This window comes from Monodelphis domestica, chromosome 1 (genome assembly GCF_027887165.1).
Source record: "Monodelphis domestica isolate mMonDom1 chromosome 1, mMonDom1.pri, whole genome shotgun sequence".
NCBI lineage: Eukaryota > Metazoa > Chordata > Mammalia > Didelphimorphia > Didelphidae > Monodelphis > Monodelphis domestica.
In genome coordinates this window covers 62,426,168-62,441,433 of record NC_077227.1, presented here as the reverse complement: position 1 = coordinate 62,441,433, position 15,266 = coordinate 62,426,168, and the positions used below count along the sequence as shown (strand labels likewise).

The 15,266-nt window shown below is 41.4% G+C and overlaps 1 protein-coding gene across 3 annotated transcripts in view; it reads left to right on the top strand.

The window, feature by feature from the left end:
- The first annotated feature begins 4,697 nt into the window (after positions 1–4,697).
- The window catches only part of PLAC9 (placenta associated 9), a 28,020-nt gene continuing 17,451 nt past the window's right edge, over positions 4,698–15,266 (top strand). For 2 of the 3 annotated variants that reach the window (XR_001626691.2, XM_007478463.3), the window contains exon 1: positions 4,796–5,056. Coding sequence is in view for 2 of the 3 variants with exons in the window: in XM_007478463.3 (XP_007478525.1) it covers positions 5,002–5,056 (55 nt within the window). In the remaining variant the exon portion in view is untranslated. Of the gene's footprint in view, positions 5,057–15,266 lie in introns of all 3 variants that reach the window. The other variant, XM_007478466.3, reaches the window with a different exon arrangement.

Genomic DNA, 15,266 nt, shown 5'->3' with positions numbered 1-15,266 from the left:
GCAGGATGAGGAGGGGAGGTATTCCAGGCATGGGAGACAGCCAGAGAAAATGCTAAAATCAAGAGGGAATGTCTTGTTTGAGGAATGGAAAGGAGTCCAGTGTTGCTATACACACATAAGGAGTGAGGGAGAAGCACTTGGTATTAAGTGTAGGAGCCTGGAAAGATGGAGGTGAGGAAGGTGGTGGATGGTTTTGAACACTGAAGAGTCAATTTGATATTTGATCCTGGAAGTGATAGGGAGCCAATGGAGTTGAGTTGGGGGTGGGAGGTGGGGAAGGACAGAGTAAAACCATGGGTGACATGGTTATACTTTTGCTCTTGGAAGATCATTTTGACAGCTAAATGGAAGATGGACTGTAATGATGAGAGACTATGGTAAAACGATGGTAATATATTAGCTGGGTGTGAGATTATGGGTATTACTGGTAGTAATACCAATAGTATTCTCCAGTAGGAGAAAGGAAGGCATGTACAAGAGATGCCAGTAAGGGAGAAATGAACATGCCTTGACAACAAAAGTGAAGAACTGAGAATTTCATACATCTAAGTTGTGAGCCAGAGTGCCAGACAAAATGGTGGTATCCTGGACAATAAGGGAAGTTAGGAAGAGGAGATAATCCTGGGAGGGGTTCTCCTAAATTAAACCATTTCTGATTGCTCTCTTCTATTTCAGGCATATCCATGACCCCATTTGGGGTTTTCTTGGCACAGATATTGGAGTGGTTTGCCATTTCCTTTTCAAGCTCATTTTACAGATGAGGAAACTGGGGCAAATAGGGTGAAGTGACTTGCCCAAGGTTACTCAGTAAGTGTCTGAGGTCAGATTTGAACTCAGGGAGTTGACTCTGAACTCAGTGCTCAGATCCACTGCGCCACCTAGCTGCTTTAAATATAGAAAACACTTAATACATTATTCATCTACTCACTCCTTGTGGGCTTCATGAGGCTGACTATCATTTCTTTTTCTTTCTAAACCTTTGCCTTCTGTCTCAGAATGAAAGATTCCAAGGTAGAAGAGTAGTAAAGTCTAGGCAAGGAGGATTAAGTGACTTACCCAGAGTCACAAAGCTAGGAAGTGTTTGAAGCCAAATCAACATTTTTTTTAACCATTAGCTTTCATCTTGGAGTCAATACTGTGTATTGGCTCCAAGGCAGAAGAGTGGTAAGGGCTAGGCAATGGGGGTTAAGTGACTTGCCCAGGGTCACACAGCTAGGAAGTGTCTGAGGCTAGATTTGAACCTAGGACTTCCCATCTCTAGGCTTGACTCTCAATCCACTGAGCTACCCAGCTGCCCCCTCAACATTTCTTTTTAAAAATTTATGTTATTGATACTTTTTTGCCTATCCTAGTGATCCTTTCCTAGGCTGAACCATTCCTTGTGACAAAGAAACATAACAAAAGCAAAAACATAGAACAAAAAGACCACATTTGGCAATCTAGACAATATTCTATTTTACTTGTCCCCTCCCTCTCCACCACTATGTTTCAAGATTGCTTCTCTGAGAGTCTCATTGGCTTTTGGATTTCTCAGAATCTTCTTTCTTCTTCTTCTTCTTCTTCTTCTTCTTCTTCTTCTTCTTCTTCTTCTTCTTCTTCTTCTTCTTCTTCTTCTTCTTCTTCTTCTTCTTCTTCTTCTTCTTCTTCTTCTTCTTCTTCTTCTTCTTCTTCTTCTTCTTCTTCTCCTCCTCCTCCTCCTCCTCCTCTTCCTTCCTTCTTTCTTTCTTTCTTTCTTTCTTTCTTTCTTTCTTTCTTTCTTTCTTTCTTTCTTTCTTTCTTTCTTTCTTTCTTTCTTTCTTTCTTTCTTTCTTTCTTTCTTTCTTTCTTTCTTTCTTTCTTTCTTTCTTTCTTTCTTCTTCTTCTTCTTCTTCTTCCTCTTTCTTCTTCTTCTTCTTCTTCTTCTTCCTCTTCTTCCTCCTCTTCTTCTTCCTCTTCTTCTTTCTCTTCTTCTTCCTCCTCTTCTTCTTCCTCTTCTTCTTTCATTCTAGAATTATACTGTGTATTGGTTCCAAGGCAGATGCGTGTTAAGACTTAGGTAATGGGGGTCAAGAGACTTGTCCAAGGTCACACAGCTAAGAAGTATCTGAAATTTGAAACCAGGACCTCCTGTCTCTAGGCTTAGTTCTCAGTCCACTAAGCCACCTAGCTGCCCCCCAACAAGTTCTTTTAAATGACTTTTCCCCTCATATTGACCTAGTCCTTGTGCATGCTGTTCTCTGACAGTTGGAATATCGCTGCTGGCCTTATTCTCCTCAGTGACTCCTCAGTAGGTCCCTTTTCTTTTGAAAGAATGTCCTCTACCGCTTGTGCCAAATTCTGCCTTCTCTGGTCTGGTCTAAGAAATGAAGGAGCTTATCTCTTGGTGGAGCTTGCTTTTAGTTTTTCTTCTGTCTGTACATATTGATTCAAACACACAATGTATGGATCCCATATATTAATGTACATGGAATGAATGAAATAAAAGCTGAGTTCTTATATACTTATATATCCCAAGACAGATATTATTATTTATTTTTTCCTTTTCTGTCCTCAATTTTCTGTATAGGGAAATCCCTACACTTGAAAGAGACCCGTAGAGAATGGAAAAACTGGAAGGACTGATGTCCCTAGAACAAAAAACTGTAGATGAAAGAAAAAGGAAGAGATTTAGTCCCCAGCTAGTTGCTGTAGAAAAATTTGTTGTTTGATGCCTAACTCTTTGAGACTTCACATGGGGTTTTCTTGGCAAAGATACATTGAATGTTTACCATTTCCTTCTCCAACTTATTTTACAGATGGGGAAACTGAAGTAAACGGGATAAAAGGACTTGCCCAGGGTGATTTAGCTAGTAAGTGTCTGAAGCTGGATTTGAATTCAGGTCTTCTTGACTCCAAGCCCAGCACTCCACCCACTGTGCCACCTAGCTGCTCTATTGTATAAGAATAGAAGATAGTCAAAGACATACAACAGAAGTAATGAGTCATGAACTGTGTCACAAGTAAGCAAGACTAATATCTTTTATGAACATCATACTGGATCAGAAGGAGCAGCTGCTACTGGCTGGGCTCAAAGTTAACCCAGCTTTGGAGAGCTTTAAATTGCTAAGCTCTAGAAATAAGTGCATTATGAGGAAGTTCAAGTCAGTCCAGGCTATGATCCCTTTGGGTTTTGAGGGGTGGGAGGAGGGAATTTCTCTCTCCTCCCCTCCCCAAGGACCATGCCATCTAATTCACCCAGAAAAAGTCAATCCATCCAAAAAGGAATTGTCCAACCTAAAGTGAGTCTCTGCTTCCTCTTTTGCTTTTTAAACACCACCTCTAGACTATTCTCTTCAGTTTGCACTTTAATTAATCAATACAAATGTATTAAGGACCTATGTGCCAGGCACTGTGCCAAGTCCTGGGGATTCAAAAAGAGGCAAAAGGCAGTCCTTGGTCTAAGAAGTTTGCAATCTAACCAAGGAACTTCCAGTCTAGCGGCACTTGCAAGTGCGCTCCAATTTGGGTCATGTCTCCTAAAGTTGGCTGCTTCTCTGAGGTTCTACAATGTAGTCTGAGAGTCCAGGCTTCTACTGCTAGATTTCAGGAGCCCCCACCCACCTGCTTCCTCTTAGCAATAAGTGAGTAGATAAACTTAGCTGAGGCATTTTTTAAGACGGTATGGTAAGAATAGTAGCTACAAAATATTTGCCCTTCCTGTAAACCTGGAGTACATTCTCCCAAAATAAACACAGCATCTAAAAGTAGGGATGAACTTAGGGTAATGATAGTGAGGAACACACAGAGGGATGCTTGTGGCCAACTAAGGCAGGTCACAGTTCTGGTACCAAAGAGCCTCAGTGTTGCATCCCTTTCTCTTGTGGGATCATCACAAAACTCTTTGAACTCACTGCTGATCCCCTCTCAATCATTTCAGGGTTTATGGGAACTTCAGAAAGCAAAGAAAGCAAACCCAAATTCCCATGAGTTACAAATGATTCACATCACCAGAGTTAATTTTCTTTTGTAAACTCGGGTGGACTAGATGATTTCTCAGGTCCCTTTGCAGTTAAAGTACTTGAAGAATCCCCCCTCTCCTGCAAGAAGCCCCAGAGGGATGCTTCTGAAGCCCCAGAGGATTTCCTAGGATCCAGGAGAAGTCCTGGGTCGTACATGGCAAAGGAGTTCAGTCACATCTATTTAAGTTGTCCCATTAAAACCAGTCCACTGAAGACTGATGTAAGGGAACCGTAGTCAGTAGAGGTGTAGTTTTTAATGAATTGAAATAAAGAGTTTTGAGGACCTGGATGATGAGTGCCTTCAGATGGGAAAGTTAAAAAACTGCTTCTTAAGTGAAAGGGAACAAATGCATACTCAATGTCTCAGGAAATATATAGAGAGGACAGGTCTGGACACAGAAGGTCCTGGGATCAAATCTGGCCTCAGACACTTCCTAGCTGTGTGACCCTGGGCAAGTCACTTAACCCCAGTTGCCTAGCCCTTATTGCTCTTCTGCTTTAGAATCAAACATAGTGTTGATTCTAAGATGGAAGGTAAGAGGGTTTTTTTGCTTTTTTTAAAAAAAGAAATGAAAAGAAACTATAGAGAGGACCCACTAGTCCCCCTCCTACCCCCCTCACACAACTGGCTTAGCCGGGTACCCCATTCTCTCTGAGGCCACCCAGTGTCACTCAGACTGGGTCCAGATGGACAAAAGCCTTCCAAGTTTCAGCAGCTTTGGCTCTCTGACAGGCTGCCTGCCTCTCTGGAACTCCAAGGGCGTGTGTGAATGTGTGTATGTGTTCGTGCTTGCATGAGTTTGTCCTGGGAACAAGGCAAGGCGGGGGAACGAACGGAGCAGCAGCAGAATGTTGGCTGCGCCACGGAGCATTCTCTCCCTCTGCTCTGGCTGGACCTCTTCTTAAAAGCCAGGGAGGAGGAGGTGGAGATTCCCCAGCTGAAGGGGGAGGGTTTCCTGCGGCTCTCTGACGGGGGCACACCTCTGCACTGGGGAGCAGGAGCGGCTCCGGGGGACGGGACACCATGCTCTTCATCTGGGCTCTGCAACTGGCCTTAGTGTTCCAGGGGGGCTTCTCCGGTGAGTGCGCTCAGTGTGGGGGGTGGGGAAGGGCTGAGTAGTGGGAACGGAGCCCCGAGGAGGAAGGGCACAAGGGGAGGGGATGCCTGCCTGGGGGGAGGAGGCGGTAATTGGGGATGGTTTGGAAATGTGGTCATTTTGAACTTTCTCTCTCCCTCCCCCCCCTCCTCCATCTCTCCCCCCTATATCCACCTCTCTCCATCTCTCTCTCTCTCTCTCTCTCTCTCTCTCTCTCTCTCTCTCTCTCTCTCTCTCTCTCTCTCTCTCTCTCTCTCTCTCTCTCTCTCTCTCTCTCTCTCTCCCTCTCTCCCTCTCTCTCTTTCCCTCTCTCATCTCCCTCTCTCTCTCTTTCTCTCCCCCCATCCCCTCTTTCTCTCTCTCCCTCTCTCCCCTCTTTCCCTCTCTCCCCCTCTGTGTGTGTGTGTGTGTGTGTGTGAGAGACAAAAGTCCAGCTGTGGGAAAACCTCAAACTTCAGGTCCTGTTTTGAAATGTTACTACAACACAAATTAAGAACTGGCCTGGCCGATGGAGCCAACATTTGTATAAATGACTGGTAGTGGGGCAATGGAAACAGAACTGACTTTGGAGTCAGAGGGCTTGGGTTCAAATCTTGACCCTGTGCAGCCTAGGCAAGACACTTAACCTTGATAGTCCTCAGTTTCTTCAACTGTAAAACAAAGGGTTCAAACTCAATGATTCTTCCAGTTCTAAATCCAGAATTTCATAGTATACCACAGTTTGAAAATTTCATTTTGAGGCTCCCAAGAGAAAATTTGCCTTTGTGAATTGAAGGATGAGGTGATAAGTTTTCCCATAAACCCACACCCATGGCCAAACTTGCGGCCATACAAGGGCTTGGGGAAGTTAATATCCAGTTTGTTCTCTTCCAGATGCTCTCCATCCTATCAAGGGTCTCCCTGATCTGTGGTACCCAGAACAGATGCCATATTTGTGATGTAGTCTGACCAGGGCCATTCCCTTGTACCTAGACACTTCTCTTTTAATGCAGCCTCCTTGGCTGCTATGTCACACTCTTGACCCTTATTAAACTAGCAGTTCTAGAAATTTCTCAGATTTCCTTCCTTCCTTCCTTCCTTCCTTCCTCCCTTCCTTCCTCCCTTCCTCCCTCCCTCCCTCCCTTCCTTCCTTCCTTCCTTCCTTCCTTCCTTCCTTCCTTCCTTCCTTCCTTCCTTCCTTCCTTCCTTCCTTCCTTCCTTCCTTCCTTCCTTCCTTCCTTCCTTCCTTCCTTCCTTCTTCCTTCTTCCTTCCTTCCTCCCTCCCTTCCTCTCTTTCTTTCTCTCTTTCTCTCTTCCCCCCCCCTTCCTCCCTTCCACCTTAGACTCAATACTATGTATTGGTTCCCAGGCAGAAGAGTGGTAAGGGCTAGGCAAATAAGATTAAGTGACTTGCCCAGGGTCACACAGCTAGGAAGTGTCTGAGGTCAGATTTGAACCCAGGATCTTCCTTCTCCAGACCTGCCTATCTATCCACTAAGCCACCTAGTTACCTCCCTCAGATCTTTTTCAAACAAACTGATGCCTAGTTATTCCTATTCTGATTTTGTACCTGTGAAGGTGAGCTTTTACATATTTTCTGGGCAAATTTGATCTTACTCAATTCATCCTGATACTAAAATCTTTCAGCCGACCAGTCTTTTCCTGAATCTTGACTTAACTGTGAGTCTGAACTTCTGTTCATCACCTGTGAAATGGAGATAATACCAGTAGTATTCTTTTCACGGAACCATCAGGACCAAATGGGATTTTGTATGCATGTGCACACTGACATGCATGTATATATGCACACACGACATGTATAGACACACTATAGGTATGAGCTATATTAATAAATACATGTGTATAATTATCATTTATAATGTATAAAACATTACATATTATAATTACATGTGTGTTGTATGTACCCACCCACAGAGATTCCATTGCCAGTTTCACATACTATATAAAGATGAGTCATTTATTAACAGAACCCCATAATCTGGGAGTTGGAAGGGACCTCAGTGGCCCCCTAGTCCACCTCATACACAAAGGAATTCCACTATAACATACATGACAAGTAACCCTAACAAGTCTCCGCTTCACAACCACCAAGAAAGAGGGAACTCACCACCTGTGGGAAGCAGGAAACCCAGTCAATTTGGGGCCACTTAAATTGTTAAGAAGTTTTTCTTGACATCAGTCCTAAATTGGCCCTTTGCAACATCCAAGCATCGTATCCAGTTCTGTTCTCCGGGGCCAGATGGAAAAAGTCTCATCTCTCCTCTCCCGACAGCTTTTCACATACTTGGACATAACTGTTGTATCTCCCTGAGTCTTTTCATCGCCACACTAAGTGTGCCCAGATCTTTCCACTGATCCTTCTGGGCTGTGAACTCCATCCTGGCTACCCTCTTTCAGACAATCTTTAGCTTAGCAATGACCTTTTTTAAAACAAAAAATTCTACACCTTCCATCTAGGAATCAATACTGTGCATTAGTTCCAAGGCAGAAGGGCTAGGCAATGGGGGTTAAGTGACTCACCCAAGGTTCCACAGCTAGGAAGTGTCAGAGATCACATTTGAACTCGGGACGTCTCATCTCTCTAGACTTGGCTCTATCCACTGAGCCACCTTGCTGCCCCCTTAACAGCAACGTTTTAAACCTTAGTGACCAGACCAGAAAATAATATTCAAGATGTGGTCCGAGGAAGGCAGAATACAGTGGGACGACCACCTCCCTTTCCCTGGAAGTTTTACAACTACTAAAACAGCTCCAGATTGCTTTTACTTTCTTGCCTGTCATATCAAGCTGCCTTCTCCAGTGGAGCTAGAATTCCCCCAAAACCTTCATTTCTAATGAGATGGTGTTTGTAAAGCACATAGGATACACCTGACATGTAGTAGGCACCATATAAATGTTGACTATTATTATTATTTAAATAAGAAGGAATTATTATTATTTTATAAATGGGGATTACATCCTCTTCTTTTCACTCCATCCTTTTAAAAACAAATGCTGTCTAACCATATCTGGAGGCACAGTCTAATATTTGTGAAATCAAGTTTTTGGTACCCAAGTGCAATACTTTACATTTATCTAAAAACAAGAACAGACTGCCCTAAATATCTGCTGGCTAAAACCCAGGAGCCACATTGGAAATACTAACCCCACCCTGTCAGGGATACCTTAGCAGGAATTTGTGCTTTAGATTGGATTTGTACCAGATTCTTTCCGACTCCTGGGATTCTGCAATTCTGAGATTCTGACTCCTGCCTGGGCCAGTCCCAACTACGATCAGCCAACTGATCAGTCAACAAATTTTCCAGGCACTGTCCTAGGCACCGAGAATGCAAATCTACGAATGTCATGATCTCTGTTCTCAATAAAGCCTATATTCAAATGGAAAAGCTAGAGATAGAGGACTTTATTGAGGAATCATTAAGCCAGGGCACCTAGGTGGCTCAGTGTTATAGAGAGCCAAGTCTGGAGATGGGAGGTCTGGGGTTCAAATACTTCCTAGTTGTGTGACCCTGGGCAAGTCACTTAACTCCCATCGCCTGCTTTTGTGACTTGGAACCAATATATAATATTGATTCTAAGACGAAGGGTTAAAATAAAAAAAGGAATCCTTAAGCCCAATGTCTTATTTATTTGGGTCCCATCCCAAAGACAGAATTCATTTTCTCTCCAGAGATGTTACAAGAACCCAGTTGCCTGCCCAAAATCTCAGTTGTTTTAACTGGAGGGTTGGAATCAGATGAAGATTTTTAAAAGTCCAGCTGTGGCTCCCTTGCCTCCAACAGCAAGGAAGTAACACATGCTTTCCATTTGACTGGTTTAGGTTATTTATTCCTGTTGCTCCTTGGGTCCACAGTTTATGAACTGGGTGTGGATTTTACTTTGCCCGACATGTATTCAACATCAAGTCCGTTCAAACCATTCACATCAGGCTTTGATCATAGGGTCCTCTAGTATTCCGACTCAGTTGTCACAGGCAAGAGCTCCACAAAGCTGGCTCAGAGAGCCATATTAAATTCTAATTATGCTAAATTGTAATTATGATTAAATATTAATATTCAACATAAACATTAAATAACACCCCCCCCCCATTGGTCTCCTTGCTTTCCTATAAAGAAAACATTCTATTTCTGGACTTTTTCTCTGACTGTCCCACATGCCTGGAAGGCTCTCCTTCATCTTTGCCTCCTGGCTTCCTGCAGGTCCCAACTAAAATGCTGCTGTCTACAGGAAGCCTTTTCCAATCCCTCTTAATTCTAGTGCCTTTCCTCTGTTTATCCGGGACTTAGCTTGTTTGTATGGACTTTTTTGCATGTTTTCTCCCCTTGTCTATCATCTACATATATATGTATATATACATATATATTCATACACACACATATACACACTACCTCATTGGGTTGTTGTGAATGGCAGAAGAAGCTGGCATTATACGAAGAGAGGATTCCTCTGGAATACATCACATTTATACTTCTACACATTGTTTCTTCATTAAAATGTAAGCTCTTGGAAGGCAGAGAGTCTTTTCCTTTTGTTTTTGTATTTGTACATAATAAGCACTTAATAAATGTTTGTTGATTGATAGAAACGTGCTTCATAAGCCTTATAGTTTTATATTAAAATATTTTTAAAATACTAAAAATATACGAAATATACGAAAATTAAAATATACTAAAAATATTTTTAAAATACCAGAAATGTACATGATAGCTAGCTGGAGAGAAAAATGGACATTCTTAGATTAAATCCACATGGGGCCAAGCAGGCAAGTCAAAATGAATGGAGGTCGTGCAGGTGGGGATCTGTGGAAAGGGTGACACTGGGCAGAAAGAACACTCAAATTGCCAGTTCTTGAGATCACCAGTTTCTCACTTTTGTGCTCCACCCTGTTTATCTTAGCAGAGATCAGCAGGAAGGCCTCTGGCTTTTAGAAGGCAAAACATGACTAAGGAGCAGAGATCTGAATGGAGCTGCCCCTGTGTGGATTTTCAAAAGTCTATCACTTTTATTTTACATCTACATTTCCCAGTGTAACCCTTTCCCCAAACCCTCCTAGAGAACCATCTGTTATAATAGAGAAGGCATGTAAAATATTTCAGCAAAATAACCAAGTTATTGAAGAAAAACTATGCCAGTGTGTATGTATGTATATCTATCTCCTTCCTTCCTTCCTTCCTTCCTTCCTTCCTTCCTTCCTTCCTTCCTTCCTTCCTTCCTTCCTCCCTCCCTCCCTCCCTCCTTCTCTCTCTCTCTTTTTCTTTCTTTCTTAATTTCTTTCTTTCTTTCTTTCTTTCTTTCTTTCTTTCTTTCTTTCTTTCTTTCTTTCTTTCTTTCTTTCTTTCTTTCTTTCTTTCTTTCTTTCTTTCTTTCTTTCTTTCTTTCTTTCTTTCTTTCTTTCTTCTTCTTTCTTTCTTTCTCTCTCTCTCTCTCTTTCCTCCCTCCCTCCCTTCCTTCCTTCCTTCCTTCCTTCCTTCCTTCCTTCCTTCCTTCCTTCCTCCCTCCCTCCCTCCCTTCCTTCCTTCCTTCCTTCCTTCCTTCCTTCCTTCCTTCCTTCCTTCCTTCCTTCCTTCCTTCCTTCCTTCCTTCCTTCCTTCCTTCCTTCCTTCCTTCCTTCCTTCCTTCCTTCCTTCCTTTGTTTCTTTTTATCTCTTAACTTCTGTCTTAAAATCAATACTAAGTATTGGTTCCAAGGCATGAGCCAGGCAATAGAAGTTGTGACTTGCCTAGGGTTGCACAGATAGAAAGTATCTAAGGCCATATTTGAACCAAGGACTTCACATTTCTAAGCCTGGCTCTTTATATACTGAACCACCTACCGGCTCCCCTCTATAGTTATTATTATCAAGCTGGTTATTCTTAAGGTCTCTTATAGTAGACTATTCCAGCTTTCCAATTCCAGACCCTGCTGGAGTCTGTTTCTGACAGCATAGTTCTCAGTCTCTGGGATGTGGCTCTTATTTGGCCCCAAGCTTGGGAGTCTGCTTCCTCTCAGGATGTGGCTTTCATTTCTTTTGGCTTCCACTACAGCCCTATTCTGGTGCCACATCATGGCATGGAAGGGATAGTGGGTTCTGGAAGTCTAGGCCAGGGGAGCACGAGTTTTGGCAGGTCCTTCAGAGCCAGAAAGAGTTCTCCTTCCAGCCTGCCAAGAGACTCTTGTTGGGTCTCTGGTTGTGGAGCAGCATAGCTATGGTCAGAGCTCGTCAACAGTGGTTTGGCCACCGAGGACTAATTTCTCTGATCACAGTAACTCATGAAGAACAGGCACTAAATTGAGATGTCAAAGGATGAGAAGTCGAGCTCAGTAATGAAAATTCCTACGGCACAGGACATCGTGCATCCAAATCTATATCTATATCTAGATCAAACTCTGACCTTCCATCTTAGAATCAATACTATGTCATGCACAACACTCTTCCACCTTGGTCATTGTTTTAGAGAAAAGTCATACATAACCAAAACCCTAAAATAAAACCATAAATACGCTGATGTGAAAGACGACTTCCTTCTCTGGAGGTGGATAGCATTCCCCAGCATAAGTCTTTCAGGATTGTCCCAGTTCATTGCACTACTGAAAGTAGACAAGTTTTCGCAGATAATCATCATATTCAATGTTGCTGTTACTGTGTTCAATGTTCTCCCAGATCTGTTTATTTCTCTCTGTATCAGTTCTTTTGGATCTTTCCAACTTCTGAAATCATCTTGCTTATCATTTCTTATAGTACAATAACATTCCATTACCAACATAGACCCCAATTTGTTCAGCCATTTCCTAATTGATGGCCATCTTCTCAATTTCCAATTCTTTGCTATAAGATGGCTGCTATAAATATTTTTGGTACAGATGAGTCCTCTCCCCCTTTTTAAAATTATTTCTTTGGAATACTTTTGGAATACTACAATTACTAGATCAAAGAGTATGCACAGCTTTATAGCCCTTAGGGCAAAAGTCCAAACTGCCCTCTAGAATGGTTGGATCAGTTCACAATTCTACCAATGATGCATTAGTGTCCCAATTTTGCTACATCCCCTCCAACATTTATCACTTTTCTTTACTACCATATTGGCCAATCTGATAGGTGTGAGGTGGTACCTCAGTGTTGTTTTAATTTGCATTTCTCTAATCAAGAGTGATTTAGAACATTTTTCCATATGATTATTGATGGCTTTGATTTCTTCATCTGAAAATTGATTATTCCTATCCTTTGATCATTTGTCAATTGGTGGATGGCTTGTATTTTTATAAATTTGACTTAGTTCTCTATAAATTTGAGAAATTAGACCTTTATCAGGGATATCTACTATAAAAAATTCCCCCACTTTATTGTTTCCCTTCTAGTCTTGGTTACATTAGTTTTGTTTGTATAAAAGCTTTTAAATTTAATAAAATCAAAATTAACACTTTAAATAAAATAAATAAAAATTATATTTATCTAATAAAATAACAAAATAAATAAATAATAATTTTATTGATTTAATTAAAATAAATAAAGTAAAATAAAAAATAAAACAAAATTTTACATCTTATAATACTCTATCTCTTGTTTGGTCATAATTTTTTTCCCTTCTCCAAAGATCTGCCAAGTAAACTATTCTGTGTTCCTTTAATTAAGTTATGGTATCACTCTTTATATTTAAATCATATATCCATTTTGACCTTATCTTGGTATAGGATGTGAGACATTGGTCTATACCTAGTTTCTACCATTCCTTTTCCAATTTTCCCAGCAATTTTTTGTTAAATAATGAGTTCTTATTCCAAAAGCTGGGATCTTTGAGTTTATCAAACACTCAGTTGCTAAGGTCATTTGCCCCTGTATATTGTGTAGCTAATCTACTCCATTCCACCCTTCTATTTCTTAGCCAATATCAGATTGTTTTGATGATTGAAGCTTTATAGTACAGTTTGAGATCTGTTACTGCTAGGCCACCTTCACTTTTTTTTTTCATTAGTTTCCTGGATATTCTTGACCTTTTGTTCTTCCAGATAAATTTTTGTTATTATTTTTTCTAGTTCTATAAAATAATGATTTGGTAGTTTGGTTGGTATCACACTGAATACATAAATTTAATTTAGGTAGAATTGAAAACTGACCGATACATCAAAAGAGCCTATAACACTTTATACCCATAGCCCCCATCTTCTGAATAGAGGAGGGAAGAAGGAGAGCTTTAGAATCTCTTCTTTGGGTCTAAGTTTGGCCTTCTAATTACATTGTGTTTTAAATTAAATTAATTTAAACAATCTAATTACACTACGATGCTAAATTACACAGGTTTTTTCCCCATTTACATTTAGATATAATTTTTCTAGTTCTACTTAATTCTCTCTTGATCAATTCATATAAATCTTCTCATGCTTCTCTGAATTCTTCCTAATAGAACAATAACATTTCATGGTATTCATGTGTTTAGTCATTCCTCACTTGGTGGGAGTCTACTTTGCTTTCATTTTCTTGCTACCACAAAAGACACTGAGCAGATGACGTCTCTTTCAAGTGTGCAGAGAGTGTGTCTCTCTATAGCTCTGTGATGTAGGTAGTGTAATTATGACTCTCCTCATTTTAGAGCTGGGCAAATGGAGTCACAAAGAGGCTAAATAACTCCTCCGAGTTTACCCGGTAACCGCTGGAGCTGAGGGTTGGACTGAGGTCTCTTGGGTCTAGATTTGGCACTTTTTTCAGAAAACTCTACTGCTATGATGACTTCATTTGCATAGAATTAGGATTAGCCAATGTTTGTAGACCTGGAGACTCCAGAGGTCATCATCCTCACTCTTCAAGGACTCACTCACAAGTTTTTGGTTTGGTATTTTTTTTTAATCCTTACCTTCTGTCTTCAACAAGACAGAAGAGCAGTAAGTGTTGGGCATTTGGGGTCAAGTGACTTGCCCAGGGTCACACAGCTAGGAAGTATCTGAGGCTATATTTGAATCCAGGCCCCCCTGATTTGATTCTGTTTTGAAATGCACTGCCTATGCCTGTGGTCCTCTTTTAACCAGGGATGTAGGTGATATGAGGTGGCTTGGACAGTCTCTAAGCCTCCATCTAGGTCTTCCTCCTTTAATTCCAATGGTCATCTTTCCTACTCTCAGGGATGTTGTCAGTATTAAATGATATAATATGCATGGAAGCCCTTGGCCAAGTACTAAACACACAGGAGGTTTGGTTATTTGTGGATTTTTCTTTGATAATTCAAAACGTACCTTAGAATCACCAAACCCCAAAGGCCATCCTTGTGATATCCTGGATATTTATGCAGGGCTTCCAAAAGCATCCTGATTGTTAGAGGGTGATTTGACTCTGTTTAAAAGGGCTTAAATAGAGTGTAGTCTGGCTGACAGGAGCAGAGATGATTCTGGGAAAGTTCCTGGGATCATTATTACTGAATAAAGTCTCCCCTTCCAGGGAGAGCTTGTCCATCAAGTCAGAGTAAGAATCTATTTCTTTAAGTGGAAGTAGCCAATGAGAAAATGATGGCAGGCTGCAGTCTTGGCCTCTGTCTTTCCCTTTTGCCAGAACAACAGGGTGCCCCACCCATGGCAACCATCCAATCTGAATGTTAAGCAAGTTATGTGAAACCAAGGAATCAGCCCCCAGAGCCCAGAGGAGGCAACTTCTCAAGTGGCCAGCAAGCTGGAGGGGAAAAGGAAAATCAGAGAGCCACAGCTTGGGCTAACGGTGCCTGGGACAGGAAGGAACTCCATCCTTGTCAACAGTTGCCATCTCCACTTGAAGCCCAGTGGGACACTCATTCAGAAAGGAGTCTCCTAGTTTATCCAAGGGATGGGAATTGACCTCCAACCCTAGCTCTGAACTTTTTAGGGAATTTCCTGGGTTTCCCTAGTTCTTTCACACATCTCCATCTCCCACTGCCCTTCATGTCCGGTATGCGCCCCCCCCCCCTTACTTTTACATCAGAGAATCCCTGGTTTCTTTCTTTTTTTTTTAAGATGATTTTATTACTTTTTTTAACATTACATTTACAGATTATCATCACCTTGGGAGAAGTCTCTTTAACAAAGTAGAACTACTAATAATTATTTCATCTCAAAGTGCATGCCACGCTTCACAGCAACCTTATCCCTAGATCTCTTGCTCTTTTTTTTTTTTTTTAATTTTAAACATTATTTTATTTGGTCATTTCCAAACATTATTCACTGGAAACAAAGATCATTTTCTTTTCCTCCCCGCCC